A 19,375-nucleotide genomic window follows, 5' to 3' on the forward strand; every position below is an offset into this window, starting at 1 on the left:
ATATCTTACCTAAAGAAGTACGCGGAGAAACGAGCAACCGATAATTTCCAACAAGTCTAATGATGGCCGAGACGGCAGGAGCACATACTAATGGCAGCAACAAGCCGGAGTATGGACGTCGGCTAGCCCCTCATATCATTGATGGGTTTGCAAAGACAGACCCTGGACGAGAGGCATTCACTATACCTCGCTCTTCGGACCCCAAGGACGGCTGGAGGTCCATTACGTTCAAGGAGTACGCAAATGCGATCAACCACTCGGCACACAAGATCGTCGAGGCGTGTGGTACTCCTTCTCCAGGTTCTTTCCCCACCATAGCGTATATCGGTCCAAACGATGCCCGCTACATCGTAATCCTGATTGCTGCTATAAAGGCTGGCTACAAGGTATTGTATTCCCTAGAAGACGGAACACGCACCTAAGTACGCTAACAGAAATGCAGGCCCTATTTATTTCTCCTCGGAACACTCAGGAGGGCCAAATGAGCCTATTCGAAAAAACAGACTGCAACATCTTAGCCTTTGCAAAGCCGTTCCGCGCAGTGATTCAGCCTTGGCTACAAGAACGAGAAATGAAAACCGTTGAAGTCGGCCCTCTCGAAACATGGTTTCCGGAAGAAGAGGCGGAACATTTCCCCTACAACAAAACCTTTGAAGAAGCCGAATGGGAACCCTTCGCTGTCCTACACACCAGTGGAAGTACCGGAATTCCAAAGCCAGTTGTCCTCAAGCATGGTTTGATGGCTGTGAATGATGCTATGCGAAATTCGCCCGAGTTTCGGGGCACTGTAACTTGGTTACGAGGTCTTGTGGGGTCTCTTAAGAGGTTCTTTGCACCGAGTAAGCTGGGTCTACCCATTCAGGATATATACTTAACTCTGCTAATGTGACCCAAGTGCCCCTGTTTCACGCCGCAGGAATTTTCTTCTTCGTCTTTAGTACGATTTTCTACGGAACCTCGATCGCTTTAGGAATCGGTGATCGTCCTCTATCCACAGAACTAGCCTTGGAGTGTCTGGAGAATGCTAATGTAGATGGTGCATTTTTCCCTCCATCGATTTTGGAAGAAATTAGTCATAGTGAGGAGTACATTCAAATTCTGGCGAAGCTCAAATCTGTTGCATTTGCCGGAGGTAAGTAATCAACAACATATTGGATGTATGCCTTGGCTATGTCAGACTGATTTCGCCTAGGGAATCTCAACAAAGAAGCTGGTGATAGACTGACTAGCTATGGTATCAAGCTTTCCAACGCGATAGGAGCTACAGAGTGAGAGCTCCTCTGTCCTTGTCTCTTGTTGTGCGTGAATATTCTGATACGCGGACTTGCTAACTCGCTTTAGGTATGCTATTCCTCTGTACTACCAACCTAAGCCTGAACTCTGGCAATGGTTCATATTCAATTCAGATTTAGTAGGAGCGCAGTGGCGAAAGGTTGAAGGCACCGAGGATGTGTATCGATTTGTGATGGTACGAAAGGACAAGCACCCAGGTACCCAGGGAATTTTCTATACCTTCCCGGATATTGACGAGTACGATACCTGTGACCTGTATAGGCCACATCCAACTCTTCCGGATCATTGGATTTATTACGGGCGATCTGATGACATCATTGTATTTTCCACCGGAGAAAAGTTGAACCCAGTAACTATCGAACAGATCATTACCGACCACCCTGGAGTTAAAGGTGTGCTTGTGGTGGGTTCCAACCACTTCCAACCTGGCCTTCTTGTTGAGCCCGCAACGACACCCAGGAACAAACAAGAAGCTGAAGAGTTTCTCGATAGTGTTTGGACGTATATTGTCAAGGCAAACAAGGAGACCGTTGCGCATGGGCAGATAGGTCGTGAGTTCATAAGGCTCTCTGATCCAAATAAGCCATTTGAGCGCGCTGGGAAAGGTACTATTCAACGAGCAAGTACGCTGAAGTTGTACAAAGACGAGATTGAGAAGCTGTACGAGGGTACGAGCAAAGAATTCGATACACTTATAACACATATCGACGTAAGTTCTGAAGACACATTGGCGGATTCCATTGTGGAGCTGTTCCGAGATGGAGTGCGATCTAAGGGAGAACTCGAACGAGATACCGATTTTTTCTCTGCGGGTGTCGATTCCTTGCAGGTCATTAATGCATCACGACTCCTTCGCTCTGGATTGAAGGCTTCTGGATTCCATGTCGATGCTGCTATGTTAGCTGCCCGTGTTATCTATGGAAACCCAACTCCACGAAGACTTGCACAATATATACACTCGATCATCAAAGGCGAAACTCATCCCAGGACTGAGAACAATGAGGTGCACGAGCTCCAATCCATGAAGTCGCTCCGGGAAAAATACACCGACCATCTCCCTACGAAAAAAGAAGGGAGGTCTGACCCTCTAGACGATGCGCAAACCATTATTCTCACCGGATCTACTGGCATGTTAGGATCTTACATGTTGGACTTCATGGTGAAAAACCCCGCAGTGAAGAAAGTGATTTGCTTGAATAGAGGCGAGGATGGTGGCGCAAAACGCCAAGTACAAGTTGCTAAAGACCGAGGTCTCAGTCCTGATTTCGAATCGAAGACCGAATTTCTACGTGCAGATATGTCGCGCTCCGACTTTGGTCTACCTGCTGATGTGTATAATCAACTGTTGAACGAAGTTGATCGTATTATTCATAATGCTTGGCCGGTTAACTTCAATATGCCTGTTGAATCATTTGATCCGCATATCCGAAGTGTCCGAAATGTGGCCGACTTTGCTACCAATTCTTTGAAGCGCGTAGCTGTCGTATTCAGTAAGTTGAATTTCGTTTCATTTAATTCGCAACTCTCAAGTTGCTGAGAAACGAACACCGAGCGGGAATAACTAATCACAAATTCTTTAAATAGTATCTTCGATTGGCACTGTCGATCATTGGAACAGCGCTAATGGAAAGGTGCCTGAGGGAAGACTCGAAGATCTAAAGCTCGCTGGTGGTGGTTACGGACGTAGCAAGATGGTCGGAAATCTCATTTTGGAAGATGTTTCTAAAGTGGGCGACTTTCCAGCTGCCATAATCCGTGTCGGCCAAATCGCTGGTCCTGAAGCAGAGGCCGGTTATTGGAACAAACAAGAATGGCTCCCTTCTATTATCGCAAGCAGTTTGCATATTGGTGCTCTTCCAGCGGATCTCGGAATCATGCAACAGGTCGATTGGACACCGGCTGAAGGTATTGCGAATTTGGTCCTCGAAGTCGGCGGTATATCTCAGAAACTCGCTGCTGAGGATATTACTGGTTATTATCATGGCGTTAACCCGTCCGCTACGACATGGGCCGAGCTCGCACCAGCTGTGCAAGAATTCTATGGAAAGGAACGCATCCGAGAATTGATTAGTTTCAAGGACTGGATTGCTCGATTGGAACAAAGTCAGGTCGATGATACCCAAAATATTGACAAGAATCCCGGTGTCAAACTCATTGATTCGTACCGAAGAATGTCAGAGGCAGGCCAACAACCTATTGTTTTCGAAATGGAGCGTACTACAGAGCGCAGCGCAACTATGAGATCCGTCAAGGCCGTTACACCGGAGATTATGAAGCATTGGTGTAAGCAATGGGGTTTTTAAGGCGGACCGACTTAGAGACTAGGATTGGTTTAGGGGCTGCAATAGGCGTCTGTATTGAACGATGGATTTTATTAATAAGTAGTTTTTGAAATTGAGTAAAATTGAAGTTGTAGATGTTAAAAGATAATGTAAGAATTAAAAGCGAAGAAGATGGCCCTTAATAATCGCCACAGTAACCAAAACACTGTATCCCGTAAGGCTTTTATGATTGCACTCAGCGTAGTTCTGTCCCCGCGGGACTCCGAATTAGGTACCGGGATAGGCACAACCCCGCCGCTCAGAATCCCATAGCTGAGCCAAATACAGTAAACTTTGCACTGTGAGGGGTATTTTGTTCCATCTACAAACTGCTACAGTGAAGTGAGAACTCTTCCCGATACAACATCATATCCACGATGTCTCCCCCATTCTGGAACACTTGGAGTGCCATCACTTCGTGCATTGGTGAGAAATCATACGAGAATCAAATTCAAGACTGCTTTTCAATTACTAGCAATCCTCTACAAATATAGCGCATCACCCCGCCTTGGTAAGCAGTTCGACAAAAGATTTATAGCTCAAGGCATATCATTCCGGTTGATCCTAATTCTTTTCCTTTTCTGATTCAATATCTTTTTCCGGCAAAAACATTTCGTTAATCTCCTCTAACGTTCGATCTCGTGTCTCGGGTACGAATATCCAAGTGAAAATAAACACCACCATATTAGATCCGAACCAGATATACCTTTATTATTATCCAACTGTTAGCAAGGTATCGTCAATGGAGGTTTTATCACTTACCCATATTTAGCGCTCCACCCCAGACTCGCCGGATTTATAAAATATGGTGCAGTAAAGACACCCAACCAGTTTCCAAGGAAGTTAAGAGCGGTTCCCAGACCATAAGTGTGAGCTCGAAGATGGTTATCGGGCAATTCGCCTCCCAAAAGCCAGGCGTAAGGTGCTACTAATATTAGCCATCATCTCCCAAACTCGAAGCATTGGCGAAAGAGGGTATATTGGTAACTTACCATAAGCTGTGTAGAAGAAGGTAAAAAGTGAGATAAAAGCAACAACCACCTTTCCAGCGACTGCAGTCCCCGGAGCTGCTGTCCAAGCAACAGCGAACGCAAGCTGACATAAACCGCATGCGCCTACACCAACAAGCAATATAACACGACGATCAATGTGACGAACGACAAAAGAGCTGGCTAAGACACCAAGGAGTCCCATGCATGTTATCATGGTGGAAAAGGCAAAGGCCTCTTTAACTCCTGCTACCGTGAGGAAATATACTCCATAAATATTGACCCAAGAGGAACCTAATCGCAAAGGTTAGCATAATATTCATTGCCTCTCTTTTAAGAGCCACAAGAATACTGACCGTTAGCGCAATGGAAGCAGATAACAGATATTGAGAGGAGAGATCGGCGAAGATTTACACCCTTCCACATCTCAATCCATAGGTGCTTCCCGCGATGATAATCAATTTGTTGCGCAGTCGAAGTTTTAATTTCGTTGAACTCGGCTTGAAATTCTGCCTCGTCAATGTTCATGTTGCGTAGTCTCCGCAACGATGATTCCGCCGCTGCCTCGTTTCCTTGGGTCATAAGCCACCGCGGACTTTCCGGAAAGAAGAAAAGTGCAATCGTCTGGATACCGGGAGCAACGAAGAACATCGCAAGTGGAATCTGGTATGCTTGTTTGCTAAGCATAAGGTGCGTCCCATAATCTATTGAAGCTCCGACGATAGAGCCAATAGAGAGTTGACATTGGTAAACGGCAAACACGACACCTCGAAGATGAGCTGGTGCTGCTTCGCTAATATAGACCTGAGCAAATGTGAGAAACCATCCGACGGAAATTCCTGTACATTTATATCAGCTTTTGATGTTTACAACATCTTTTCGTGACTTACCAAGAACAAAGCGTGCGAAGTAGAGCGCCCCGAGATTGGTCGTGCCAATCATAACCGCCGTCGAAATGAAGTTCAGAATAGCCGCAGACCACAAGCCGTGTCTACGTCCAAATTTAGAACTGAATGCTCCAACTGAGAGCGAACCCACGAAAGTCCCAATTGTCATCAAAGATGAGATCAATTGTTGAACAGTCGGGTCAATGGCCCATGCCTTGGTCGATTCGTTATAGTAACCGAAAACTTGCAAAAATCCGGGCATGGCCATGAAGCCACCAACGAGGGCATAATCGAGGCCATATTGAAAGCTTGAGATGGTTATCACACAACAGATGGCAAGACACTTTATGTGACTACGAACATCTAGTTGTAGTGGATTGGCTGATACGACGGCGCCAACCATTTTTATTCTAGTATTCGTATGCTTTCGTTGGAAGATTACTAGATGGGCTGGAGATTCTTTTCGGGACTCTCAGCCGATGTTCACTTCAAGAACCCGGGGGATTATCAAGGAAAAGAATTCATCCTAGAAGATCAAACATCCCTCCCCTAAATACCTATGCCGTAGTCGAAATGAGCAGCTGACAAAGTCATTTGGAGTAGAAGAGCTGAAGAATCGTGGAATCCCCGCTCCTTGGCCCCAACTTCTCCAGATTCTTCATTGCCGTTCCCAAAATAACCGCTAGTCGTCCCCGCTTCCTGGGACGGCAATGCGTTGGGTTACAATTGGAGACATTGATCGGCATAATTGATGGTTTCTGGGGTCCCCGGATGGTAATGTCTTGTTGATATAAGTGGTTGGGCACTCTATTCCTAACCGAATCTCAAGAGTCCCCAAACTTATTACCTACTTTTTTGGTAGCCCTTGAGTGAACTAATATACAATTTGCATACGACATGGGTTCTCTTCATACTAGCAAGTTCATCCGTGAGCCCCTGAAGAAGGGAAAGTCTATAGACCACCTTGAGTATATCGATGTTACACCAATCATTGGCCGGGAATATCCCAACGCAAAACTCAAGGATATTCTTGACGCTCCTAATGCAGATGAGCAATTGCGCGACCTCGCGATAACCATTTGTGAACGTGGTGTCGTCTTTTTTCGAGAACCTCAAGATGATCTGTCCGTCGAGGAACAAAAGTACATCACCGATATGCTAGGCAAGTTAACCGGGCGACCCCCGGAGAATGGCCTACATGTACACCCGCTATATAACGACCCAAACAATTTGCCTATGGAGGATGGAACTACCGATAAAAACATGTATGTTACCTGCCTAAGTCTCTGGGTATTGACCGAACTATGCATAGTAAGTACTAATATGGTATAGCTATGTAATCAACTCCGAGGCAGCTAAGAAGTTATATGCAACAATGAAAAACCGACCCGGCGCAGCCAGCGAACCTCGAGATCTAGGTCGCGAATGGCACAGCGACAGTATGTAGAACATTGAACTCCCCTAGACGATGCATGGTGACTAATCAGACTCCTTTTTAAGGCTTATTCGAGACTTGCCCATCTGATTTCTCTTTCCTACGCATGCAGTCTACTCCACCCTCGGGAGGAGACACTCTTTGGGTATCAGGATACGAGCTATATGATCGGCTCTCAACTCCATTCCAGAAGTTCCTCGAAACTTTGACGGCAACCTGCGCTCAGCCCGTTTTCCAGTCAGCTTGTGAAGCTGGTGGGTACGATGTTATGTCACCACGCGGATCACCGCTTAACGTTGATTACAACTTCTCACCATCGCACCCCGTTATTCGCACGGAACCTGTGACTGGTTGGAAGTCCCTATTCGCTGGCGTGGGACTTCATGTTAGTCGTATTAACGATGTTACTTCCTATGAGGATAATCTGATCCGTGAATACGTGCTGCGTCTTATTACACGTAACCATGACTGCGTGGCTCGAAGTATGTTCCTTTCCCCCTTTATGGCCTGTTTTGAAAATAAGCCTTCCTACTTGGACATACCTCAAAACCCCCACTTCGTGTTTTATGGCGGCTGACTTTTATAGTGCATTGGACGAGAGGAGCTTGTGCCATCTGGAGCAACTTGTGCACCTTGCACGCCGCTACTGTGAGTACCTTTTTTCCTGTATATATATGCGATTCATCTTGTTCTCAATTATGCTATTCTCTGGATGAAATCTAGCGCTAATGTTATCGAAAATAGCCCGACACGCATCTCGTGGATGGAATCAGAACTGGTGTACGAGCATCGGGTATTGGCGAGGTGCCTTATCTCGACCCAGCAAGCACGGGAAGAAGGGAGGCATTGGGAATGCCCCGATTCTAATGCTGCTCTTTCGGCTTTGTGTAGGAGTAGGTGATTAATATGGGAATGTATCTACAAGCAATCGCTTACGATTTGTGCGTGGGAGGTAGTAGAGAATACCTAGATAGTAGACTACCTAGGTACTAAATTGATACTCAGGTAAATTGATAGTTGCTAATTTAATGAATTGTTACATCGCCCCGTGATAGTAACATAGCATGTAGAAGGTAGACATCTATTGGCGCCGGCATACTTTTGAATCTTTCTCCATAGCCAATTCGGATTTTCGCAAAAAGCACATTTTAGACGCAAATTTCCGTCGGGGGGCTAAAAGCGAGTATGAATTCCATTTCATGAAACCTACTTCACTACCGAGGTTATGACCAAGCCATGATTCTCACTATGAGAGTGCCCCCCGCATTTCCTAGTGTTACCCAGGTTATAGCGTTCCATATTCGTTACCCGGTATCAACTAAGATCATCACGTAGTTCCTGATTCCTCAAAATATACTGTCAAGACATCACCAACCCTCCTTGGAGCGGCATGTGCCTTAAACCGCTTATGAGCTTCACATTCTTTGTCGTAGTATTTCATATCATCCAGGTTACGAAATATGGTTTTACCGACGAGGGTATAACCCCGGGATCGCTCATCGGGTAGTGCACGTCCAGCTATTACTGATTGGATATAAGGCTGGCCATCCTAGCGACACGAACACGAGTTGTTAGCCATGGTCATGGTTTATCGGTAGTTATATAGAACTGAGTGCCAAGGTAGGTAAGGATACGAGTAGACTAACCTTCACGGCTTCTTGCTTTAATACTTGATACTGACTAACAAGGAAATCAATGTCTTCCTCTTTTGGGATGTTAAATAGTGTAACACGATGAATAATCATATTGACGATTGTAAGATGCAAGAATGTCAATGAATTGGTGAATTGATTTCTGATATCTAGATGCAAAATGTCTCATCCCTTGAAGTATAGGTCTCGGGAGGAAGTGTACTATTTATTTCCTCGGGATAGTGTAAGTGTTAGTATTATATGATGCCGAGCAAGCGAAGCTTTATAAGCTACTCGTATTAATAATGGCTCTTTGTTATTCGAAGCGAAGTGTCTCCCCTCATTGTGACACGCTCTCTTGCCCCTCTATTGGGTAAGCTAAATTCGTGGCGGTTATAGGTAATTGACGACGTGTTTGTCGTCTTGTATTACAAACAGGAGTTTCGGAGTTACCAAGTTGACTGTACGGCTGTACTGGGAACTAGGTGCCTACCTACCTAGGTATGTTCAACTTTGAGCAATTGTATTCTTCAAACAGCCAATTGCAGCAGTATCCGTTATTTGATTTGAGGGATAGTTTATTATGTTACGAGGCTTGCTGAATTTGAATCATAACGAAGTTGGAAGGTTGACAGGTATCCGTTACGAGTCTGAGTCATACATGTAAATAATATTGAATGAGATAGGCAATTGTACATTATGTAGTCTGCAATAAAATCAAGTGGGCATCAAAGTACCTAGGTAGGATATTTTGGAGCATCAAGTAAAACTTTCACAGCTGAAAAGCCCTGTTGCCCCATGTAGCTAGGAAGGTACATGCGTCTTGATAGGGCATCATTTTGACTGGCGTTCTGTGTTTATTTATCCACAGCGCCTTATGTAAGTAAAATGTACCCACTGTACCACCCACCTTAGTCAATAAAATCCCTGTAATGTGTGTGGCTGGTCTTAAAAATGGAGGGGCTACATGTGGCTTTCTCTATTGTCTGGCGGCTGGTCGGAGGCTCGTGCCGTTTTGCCCCCAGCTGTCTAAAGTTGCCTACCCTGCTACCGAAGGAAAGTTTACCTAGCGTCTAACCCTGAAATTTCAACCCAGCAGAATAAAAAATAGGAATTTGCAAGTCGTCACCAGAGTGAGAAGAGACCTAAGAGGCCTCTACGAAACAACAACCCTTGAAGCCCACCGCATTTCGCATTTTTTACAACAATAACAACAAAAAAAGCGAATAATCTAATTATTCGTATTCCCGATTATTCTTACGAATCACAGACAATTATTCATTACGCGATCCGAAAAAAAGAATTCCATGTAAAGTACGGTTTGTTTAATTACGACTTAAAACAACTACTACTATTACACCTCTTCGACCTCGAGTGCTCCTATTCACATTCTTGTATGCAAAAACGAAAATTTCTTTTACGTATCCACCACTTGTAGCGACACTGACTCTAATATTCTAGGCGAGAATAGCCTCAACTCCCTTCTACCTCCACCTCTTCCTTAAGTGTCTCGATTTTCTCCCGAAATCCTAGACGCCACGATCGCCCTCCCTCCCTCCTATTCTTCTCGGTCGTAATTGTATAAGATTACAGCCTCTCATATTCGCGACAATGCCATCAAACTTACCTTCGAGTTTCGCCTCAGCCGCTGCTGGACAGAATTCAAGTCGTGATACGAGATCAGGTGCTAGGAATGATAGTCGAGGAAATACTAGTGGAGAATGGTATGCTGCCATTTTTCATTCCTATATACTTTTATATGCCTTGAATGCATTTTGGTTGTCGTGGGTATGCTGATACTTTCGTTCTTTAGGTCTCGTCCGGGTCGATCTACTAATGGTGGAACTCTCACTTTCCGTCGGACATCTACAACTCCTTCGAGCCAATCGCTAAATCAGCTACAAACCTCCGAAGCCGTTCATCCTGCTTCAGCTGACCCTGCCGTTATCTCTGCAATGCCAGTTGGCTCAATCAACGTCGAAAGTTCAGGCACACTTAGATATTCGAGAGACCAACTTCTTTCCATTTTCAATGCGTCCCACGATTCGAATCCTCAATTACCTGACGTTTCCGCCTTATTCCTCCCTGGGTGGAATCCTGGGCATACTAATGGTACTGCTTCTAGAGGCTGGGGGAAGACTGGGGATTCCCATGTTGTTCCTCAAGAGCCCGACATTTGCTGGGATACGCCGGGTACAACCAGAGCTGTCGGTTTACAAGAGATGAATGTTGAAGAAAAGGAGGTAAGCAACACACACGTGCGAGTTTTTTTTTTTTTTTTTTGGTCAAGTCTTAGCTGTTAGAACATCTACTTTCCTTCGAGAACTAACCATTTTCAATTAGCTCTTCACATCTGATGTAAATTCCGCCATGAAACCGCCGGTCCAGAATAAAGATGGGAATCATCCAGGAGGAGGTATGAATGGCCGAAAGACTTCTCTTTCCCATGCGACATCCACCAATTTCGGACTCGTTTCACCTTCCGCATCATCGAGGCCTGGGACGAGACGACGTGAAACTACCGATACGAATCCATACTCGGGTTTGACCTCTCCAACATCCGCAACTCGACCGCCTCGAGACGACTCGTCGCGTTGGTTTGGCGGGAAAAATATTGATACGAAGGATTCGACTTTTGAAGAGCCCGAGGAAGATCCAGGTGCGCGCGAAGCCTCTGCCAAGTCTCTACCGTTCGGTGGTTTGATGCGTAACAACACAACCCCGAGCAGCGCAGGTTTTGGAGGAAACTCCCCTTGGCAAACCTCAGCACCGGGCGCTTTGCCTAGTATTGGTGGTTTTGGACACTTTTCGCTTTCGAGTGCTACAATTGGGGAAAAGAGGCCTGGAAATGTACGTGGCGAGAGCCGCTTGGCACATTTGATCCCCAAAGAGAGCTCCGATAGCATCGCAGCCAAGTCAAGCGAGAGTGGCGCGACAGATCCCAACCGTCCTTGGCGCCCGCGACAGCGCACTGATACTGACCCTTTCGGTGAAGATATTGGCTCGGGTAGTGCTGTACTAGGAGGCGCTCAAGATACGAGCCCTCCTCCGATGTCCCACCCCCCTCTTCACTCTACAACATATGATACTCCTATAAAAGGCTCTACTGGAGATTTCGGGATGTCAAGTCTAAATCTGGGGGGCCATCTGGAACATGATCATACGCCTTTAAGTCCATCGGAAACAAATCCTTATCGAAGCCCTCCCGGTGAACGTGGCGAACATGAAGATATTGGGGAAAGACAACACGGCTCTGCTGGTGCGTCTGATCATGTTTCGGGTTACGGTGGAGGCTTGCCACGTACTTTTCCTCACGCAGCATTCGACGGTAGCGATCGTAGCCAGACTTCCAGCGTAGGTGCAAAAGCCTATCCTCCATTAAGTAATCTAACCGGCTGGCCCTCATCGAGTACCCCGGATAGGGAGCGCGCTCCTTTCTCAGGCTTTGGTGGCTCATTATTTGGCCCCGTTGGCGATCTTCAGTCTCCTGGCCTTGGCAATCTCGGTGGTGTGTTTGGTCCGGCAAGCGCCTCGGGCTTCGGTGGTTCTGGATCATTTGGTCGAGCGAGTAAGCTTGGTTCACTATTCCCTCCAGCGATGCAAGCGCAAATGGGATCTCAAGACAATGAAAACTTGAGCGACTCGGTTCCGGACCTTCGACAACCTAACCCATTAGGTGCTATCGGCCGTACCGCTCCAGGAGATCACGCCCGTGATACAGACAGTCCCATGCGAGCAGGTAGGGGTATCTTCGCCGATATGTTCGCTCAGCCTGAGTCTACTCGAACCCCAGTCAGTTCGGAACCTTTACACGGCAGCATCTCAGCCGCCCCTCATAGTCAACCCTTTACTGCGACTAGTGCCGCGCCATCCTACCCGGCGAGCCAGACGCCCGAACCCCCCTCAGTCCAGTCTCGTACTATGGTTATGCCCGATAGAATGAGATGGTTATACCTTGATCCACAAGGTCATCAGCAAGGTCCCTTTACTGGTTTGGAGATGAATGACTGGTTTAAAGCCAATTTTTTCACGCCGGATCTACGGGTTAAAAAGCTCGAAGACTCAGAATTCGAGCCGTTGGGCCAATTAATAAGACGAATTGGTAACTCCCGCGAACCCTTCCTAGTTCCACAAATTGGCATACCTCATGGTCCGCCCTCTCAGACCGGACCATTCTCCAACTCCGGCGGTGTGATTCAGCCACCTCTGGTGAATGCTTTTCCTAGTTTTGGTAGGACCTTAACAGCAGAAGAGCAAAATAATCTGGAGAGGCGTAAGCAAGAAGAACAATATCTCATGGCTCGTCACCGCGAACTTTACGCTAGTCAGCAACCTATGGGTAGAGTTCCTATTCCTGGTGTTCCAGGTTTACATCACCATTCGAGTGTACATAGCCTCCAAAGCCAACCAAGCTTTGGGAGCATTACTTCGCCCATCACGATGCCTCCTCAGGCTCCCATTGGGGCTATCGGCTCTACGAGCTCTTTTTTCGACGGGCCAGCTACACATCAAGCCGCCGTACCAGGTAGTTCTGGACAGGGATTAGATATGTTCCGAGAAGACGAGCTTGCTCGTTTATCCGGTCCAGAACGCCAGATGTTGGCTGGCCTTCACGGTTCAGGGCCGATAGGCGGCAACCTTCCGCCACAACCTATTGGTGCGCAAACTTCGGAGGCGGGCGTACGCAGTCAGCTTCCGGGTTCTAGTGAACTTGCCGAAGACGCAGAAGGCTTCCGAGGGCGTCTACAGGAATTTGAGAAACTCAGGGCGCAACACGATGCTGAAATGATGGAACGACAGACATCCCCTCTTCATGAGATGGTGAACGAGCAAGCCCCAAAGCTGAGCCCAGCCGCACAGACTACTGAACTTGACTCTAGCCCGAAAGAATCTCCTGACGTAGAGCCCGCCCACCATCACGTTGAAGAAGACCAATCAGCCTCCTTGAACAAGCAGTATCAACAAGCTCAAGCTCAAGCGCAGGCAGCTACGGCAAAGATTAGCGGGCTCCCGATGCCTTTCCCTCCACCACCTTCCGCTACGCCATTACCTGCTCCCGCTCCTCAACGAGTCAAGTCTAACCTACCTGAACAATACGCGACGAGCTCTCGATCTGGTACACCTGATATCGCGCCTTCATCTGCCGCTGCTCAGCCACCCCCGCTCGCCCCATGGGCTAAAGACGGTGGGATGGAGTCCCACAAAGGACCTAGTCTCAAGGAGATCCAACAAGCAGAGGCTCTGAAAGCAGCTAAGGCAGAGGAAGCTGCGGCACTCGCCCGACGTGCTGCACTTGAACAAGAAGCAGCCCGAGAACGTGAGAAGGCCGCTGCTGCCGCTCCAGGACTGCCTACAAGTAGCACGTGGGGCACTGCTTCCCCTGTGAATCCTACATCGACCAGTAGCCCCTGGGCTAAGCCACCCGTAGGAAAAGTGCCAGTTTCTGGGCCTTCCACTCAAACTCCATCTTCCGACAAGAAAAAGACACTAGCCGATATTCAGCGTGAGGAAGAAGCTCGTAAGCAGAAAGCGAAGGACCAGGCCCAAGTTGGAGTTCCATCCAGCACCGGAAAGCGATATGCCGATCTTGCCAGCAAACCTAATGCTGTTCCTATACCTAGCCAAACACCGAGCGTCAGTACTTCGGGATGGGCTACCGTTGGTGCCGGCGGCAAGGTCAAAGCGCCCACAGGTCCATCTGCTCAAACGCGACCTGCAAGTGCTACCAAACCAGCGCCCGCCGTTGCAGCTCCTCCTACAAGGCCTACGGTTAAGCCGGCAAGTTCGACTGTCGGCGCCGGCCACAACGAAGCGATGGAAGAATTCACAAAGTGGCTCCATGGCCAGTTGGCTAAAGGAATCACGGGTGTTACTGACAGTAAGTTATATTATAATTGTTTAACTCAGGTTATTAGAAACACGGCTGACAATGATAATAGTCGACGCCTTTGCCAACACGCTCATCGGATTCCCACTAGTAGGTGAGATCATCTCGGATGCTATTTACGCCAATTCGAAGACGATGGACGGACGTCACTTTGCTGAGGAGTTTATTCGTCGCAAGAAGCTTGCAGATCGAGGCGTAGTAGAGAAGCAACCTGCGAAGAGCCCATCAGCGGATACACAATCTAGCATGGCGGGCGGATGGAACGAGGTAGCTAAGAAGAGCAATCACAAGGAAAACACCAACGATGCCGGTTCGATTCAAGGTGCTGGCTTCAAGGTAGTGCCTGGACGTAAGAAGGGAAAGAAATGAAGGGAATCTACGAGGGTCGATGAGGATATGATAGATGTATGAGTATTAGTGAAAAGGAGGAACGCGAGTAGTGATGAGATTTTTACGAAGCATGTTGATTTGAGGCATCGTTCATGTACACTCACAATCATCAACCATTAGACAGTGTATCTGATAATCAACATGAAATTTGATGACAAGAAATCATTTCTATATCTGCAATGGAGTCCGTACCTAAAAGAAGAGTAATTGTTTTTGTAGCCGTATTAATTCTGCTCTAGAATAAAAGATCATGGCATCGAAGAGTAGGAGGAGGAATAAGTTATGCTTATAATGGGGCTTACATAATGTCATTTTTAGATGCATGTCGGGGTCCTTCTTTTAAAGGGGAGTTGTGACGGAAGGAGAAAAAAAAAAAAAGATTGCCCCTCCCCCGCCATGATGAAATTCCGCAGCTACCAAAATAATCGATGCCTCTTACAAGTAAACCTATTCAACACCTTCGTTTTTTTTTTTTTCGCGAACTGTTATCTCTAATTATGGTATTTAAGATGGGTTGATTTCGATGGAGCCATCTTTTTAAATTTACAATACGAACTAAATTCTACGTCGTCAGATTGTGCGCGCGCATTAGATATAACAAGCTCACCCAGCGCCCGAAAAGATCAACACGCCCAAGCACTTGGATATATCAAGTTCAATATGGCCAGCAACAAGTTATCTCCTACCGATCTTATTTCAATTGAGAAATCTTTTGAAGATTCCCCTTTTCTCGAGTCATTTAAAAATGAGTTGTCGCAGCGCATAATATCCCAATTTGTCCGACACATAACAGAGACGGACCAACGTCTTGAGGCGCAGACTGAGGATACATCATCCTACGATGTTCAAGAAACTGTCCGGCTAGGCCTAGCTTCTCTGGGTGCTTTCTTGCAAACAAATGTCACAGGTCCAGTACTTGAGAACTATGATGCGGTTGAAATACTTTTCCTCTCATCTTTCGCCAAGGTGGTCGATGACGAACAGGCAAACATAGTCTCATTTAGGAGACTTTGCTTGAGATGGCTCGATGTTGATGGTGTTTCTCCATACCCCTATATACCTCATATCGAACTATTCTGTTTATCGCGATATATATTCACATCTGGTACTATTTTACCGACCGAGCTGCCTGGAATTTGGTCAGATTCAGAGCAATCTATTTCTCTAACTCTTTCCTGGACTCGCCTAAGAATTCACCTCTGGCATTATAAACTTATTTCCCAACCATCACTAGGGCCTGGATCCTTATTCACCAAAAGTGGCCGTTGGACCGATGTACCTACTCTTCAGGAAAACATTGAGAAAACCCTTCTAGAAGCCGAGACTTCTGTTATTGGACAAGTCGAATTAGATCAAGACTCGAATCAATCCCAATGGTCCCGGGAATCGCGTATTCAATTTCGACTAGAAGAGGCGGCTTGTCATATACTTCTTGGGAACGACACAAAAGCTCGACGTGCCCTACAATCAGCCACTGAAACCAGTGGCTTTTCTTATGCTCTTTCGGGTGCACTGGGAAAACGTACCAAGTTCCAGGAGAAAAGCATCAGCCAGCTTGTAGTACTCGCCAAGAGTCTAGCATTAACTTCCACGGAAACCAATTCCCTGCACAATTCCGACGTGACACCTGTTGCACTCCCGCTAAATAACGATACCCTGTTAGAGAATATCAAGTTTAGCGATGATCATTCCGACAAACCAACGTCGGAACTCCCAGCCGCGTTACATGGCATTAAACCAGAGGATCAGCCGCAGCTCCGGCCAGAAGATCATATCATACTCTTGACAGAAGCCACAATAAGGGATACATTTTCACCTGCTGACTCATTGACATCCCAAGAAGTTCTGCCTTATGCTTCAAGGGTAATTGATGATAAACCAAGCAATTGGCAAATATACACTCAAGCTTTATTGGTGAGATCACGAATTGAGCTGAATCGAAGTCGAACTGTCGAGCGTGCTGTTTTGCAGATGCAAGCTGTTGTAGACCAGGTTATCGTCGATACACAAGAACATATCAACTCAGCCGCAGAGATCAATGGGGTCCAAAATAAACCGGGCACTGAATCTACTATTCCTACCATTCAAATAACTTCCGACAACCAGTCTGACCACTCTAATAATACCCAAAAACCAACGTCATTCCTCCCAGCTCCTAAGCCCTCTGAATCTGCATCTCCACGGGAAAGGCTACAATATGTCAATGCTTTATCTTCTCCTCCACGTTGGCATTTAGAATCTGAGCTCGCCTATGCTTGGACAACGGTCGGATCTCTTGTTTCGGCTCTCGAAATTTTCAAAAGATTACGTCTTTGGGCAGAAGTTGCACTATGTTTAGCTAGTAGCGCGGCGACAGAAGATGAAGATGGTCGCGGAAGCGGAGGTGAAGAAAAAGCACGAGCTATTATACGATGGAGACTATTCCGTCGCACCTCTGATGTCGGCGATGATCTCACTTCAAAAGACGACGTCGATAATTTAGATGATGCTGAGATTGATATTACCTCATTAAAAGCATCTAACTTCTATGGTCTGGAAAGGTCACCAGCGCCTCCAAATGCCCCGCGGCTATTTTGCATATTAGGGGATATCGAGGATAACCCTCAACATTATGAGCGCGCGTGGGAAATTTCCAACCGACGTTATGCGAGGGCACAAAGGTCGCTTGGTGAGCTTCACCTTCGAAAGAAGGAATGGAAAGAAGCTCGAGATGCATATCAGCTTGCTGTTAGTGTCAATCGTCTAAGCCCGGAAATGTGGAATAGGCTCGGTGATATTGAATTGCGTCTCGGAAATTTCCCCAATGCTGCTGAAGCCTTCCAGAGAGCCATTTCAACTGCGAATAGCATTTCCGGAGGCGAGGACGCGCGAACTTGGAGTAATCTTGGAACCTCGCTTCTCAGTTGGTATCGTCAGATCATTTCAGAGACCAAAGCCAATCAAGAGAAGCTCAAGAATGACGAGTCCGATATCATTGACGAAATGGTGGCTACGAAGCGAGCAGCTGATCTTGGGAAATCCGCTCATAAGTTGTTGAGGGACTCCTTGGCAGCTTTTAAACGTGGTGCTACACTTGCTGACTCGAATTGGAGAATCTGGGATAATGTAATTACCCTTGCTGCGAGCCTATCGCCGAATCCTGATCTCAACGACGTGGTTTTGGGTATGAGAAATATTATTCGGATTCGCAAGACCGAAGATGCATTAGATCTCGACGTCTTGACGCTCTTAGTCAGAGAAGCAACAAAAACGCCTGTTCCTACTAACGGCGAGGGTGGGGTAGAAATCTATGAGCCTGCAAGGGGCACCATCGAAAGCAAGATCATCTCGCTCTTTGAGAACGACATTGTACCCCTCATCACGACAAATTCGTCATTTTGGGCCTTGGTGTCTCGTCTGCGCGCTTGGAGGAAAGATTGGGCGGGAGCTTTGGATGCAGCTGAGAAAGCATGGAGAACGGCAGTGGGCGGGGTTGGAAGTGCACTGTCCGCATCTAGTGGCACCCAAAGCCAACAGGGAAGTTGGTTGACGGATGTGGATTCATGGGATGCAGTGGTCCAGAGAACATCAGAGCTAGTCGCGGCATATGAGAATTACGGGTCACGAATAGATAGTATTGGTGGTAAATGGAAGGGTAAAGCGAGGAGTGCGGTAAGGAGTGTCATGGGGAAAGCTAAGGAATCCTGGGGAGGAGATAAGAGATGGCAGACGTTAACGGATATGATGGAAGACTTGAAGTCGTAGAGGGGTTGTCGATGTTCGTGCCCACCAATGCTAATGATTTTTTCCCAACAAGCGGTCGTTTGAAAAACGTGCTTAGTACCTGGGTAGTCATTGTGTCGCTAAACACGAAGTTCCCAGGGCAGCTGCATACCGTATGATGATTACACTTGAGCAATTGGATCTACGAAGACAGCGAGTTTCAACACAGGATAGAGAACAATAGTAAGTTAAAACGTAGATAACTAAGCCATCTCTAGAAAACGCTTCTCTCTCCGTCTAAGCTTCGAGATCCTCATATTCCCACCTGTTGCCCATACCTATTCCGATCACCTTTCATCCCTAATCCTTTTCCATGTTTGCGCCTCAGATATGATTCCCAATAGTCCAATAATTTCCTATGCCGCGCCTCGCATCTAGATTTCCATACCAAACCTATCCTTCCAGTAATGACAATCCATAGGAAAATAACAAGGCCAATTTAAAAATGTAAAATCTGCTTTCGATGTTGGGTCTAGCAAGACAAGCAAGGTAGGTAAAAATAGCAAATGAGAAGAAGAACGAGCTAAGATTACAATAATTTGTGTGGTAGAAACAGGGTATAAAACGCTCTAGAAAGAAAGGAAACCTAGGTAGACTAATCGTTCTTCACGAATTAGCCATACCATACCATATCATGCCATGCCGTGTTGTCTAATCTCCCTGTCCTGTTCCCCAATGCCTGTACTCCCTCTTCCGTATGTCCCTGTCCGTACCAGACCACTCCGTCAATGTAAATTGCCTATGCCCATCCAATCCAAGATAGTGTGTCGTCAGTATGAC

General features: G+C 46.7%; 6 protein-coding genes across 6 annotated transcripts; 4 read left to right on the forward strand and 2 right to left on the reverse strand.

Moving 5' to 3' along the window:
* Nucleotides 1–62: 62 nt before the first annotated feature.
* F4822DRAFT_433736 (acetyl-CoA synthetase-like protein) lies at nt 63–3,596 on the forward strand (the record flags this gene model as incomplete). The annotated part of the gene is made up of 6 exons (XM_051461889.1): nt 63–386; nt 443–839; nt 896–1,132; nt 1,193–1,268; nt 1,342–2,783; nt 2,878–3,596. The coding sequence occupies 6 exons, from the start codon at nt 63–65 to the stop codon at nt 3,594–3,596; spliced, it is 3,195 nt and encodes a 1,064-aa protein (XP_051309574.1).
* Nucleotides 3,597–4,178: 582 nt separating this feature from the next.
* On the reverse strand, nt 4,179–5,893 carry F4822DRAFT_433737 (general substrate transporter; the record flags this gene model as incomplete). Its single annotated transcript, XM_051461890.1, has 5 exons — nt 4,179–4,320; nt 4,377–4,539; nt 4,607–4,897; nt 4,960–5,442; nt 5,494–5,893. The coding sequence occupies 5 exons, from the start codon at nt 5,891–5,893 to the stop codon at nt 4,179–4,181; spliced, it is 1,479 nt and encodes a 492-aa protein (XP_051309575.1).
* Nucleotides 5,894–6,387: 494 nt separating this feature from the next.
* Nucleotides 6,388–7,792, forward strand: F4822DRAFT_433738 (taurine catabolism dioxygenase TauD, TfdA family protein; the record flags this gene model as incomplete). The annotated part of the gene is made up of 5 exons (XM_051461891.1): nt 6,388–6,755; nt 6,823–6,929; nt 6,991–7,407; nt 7,512–7,573; nt 7,670–7,792. 5 exons carry the CDS (start codon nt 6,388–6,390, stop codon nt 7,790–7,792), a joined length of 1,077 nt encoding a protein of 358 aa, XP_051309576.1.
* A 118-nt stretch (nt 7,793–7,910) lies between these two features.
* Nucleotides 7,911–8,876, reverse strand: F4822DRAFT_417643 (stress responsive A/B barrel domain protein). The gene is made up of 2 exons (XM_051459460.1): nt 8,572–8,876; nt 7,911–8,474 (listed from the first exon to the last, which is right to left on the reverse strand). The coding sequence occupies exons 1-2, from the start codon at nt 8,668–8,670 to the stop codon at nt 8,253–8,255; spliced, it is 321 nt and encodes a 106-aa protein (XP_051309577.1). The 5' UTR covers nt 8,671–8,876; the 3' UTR covers nt 7,911–8,252.
* A 750-nt stretch (nt 8,877–9,626) lies between these two features.
* Nucleotides 9,627–14,995, forward strand: F4822DRAFT_417644 (uncharacterized protein). Its single transcript, XM_051459461.1, has 5 exons — nt 9,627–9,950; nt 10,028–10,280; nt 10,370–10,799; nt 10,900–14,434; nt 14,496–14,995. Exons 2-5 carry the CDS (start codon nt 10,168–10,170, stop codon nt 14,810–14,812), a joined length of 4,395 nt encoding a protein of 1,464 aa, XP_051309578.1. The 5' UTR covers nt 9,627–9,950; nt 10,028–10,167; the 3' UTR covers nt 14,813–14,995.
* Nucleotides 14,996–15,244: 249 nt separating this feature from the next.
* F4822DRAFT_417647 (uncharacterized protein) lies at nt 15,245–18,735 on the forward strand. Its single transcript, XM_051459462.1, has one exon. The coding sequence runs from the start codon at nt 15,494–15,496 to the stop codon at nt 18,575–18,577; it is 3,084 nt and encodes a 1,027-aa protein (XP_051309579.1). The 5' UTR covers nt 15,245–15,493; the 3' UTR covers nt 18,578–18,735.
* Nucleotides 18,736–19,375: the final 640 nt, after the last annotated feature.

Source organism: Hypoxylon trugodes (assembly GCF_022578975.1).
Source record: "Hypoxylon trugodes strain CBS 135444 unplaced genomic scaffold F4822scaffold_10, whole genome shotgun sequence".
Taxonomy (NCBI): Eukaryota; Fungi; Ascomycota; class Sordariomycetes; order Xylariales; family Hypoxylaceae; genus Hypoxylon; species Hypoxylon trugodes.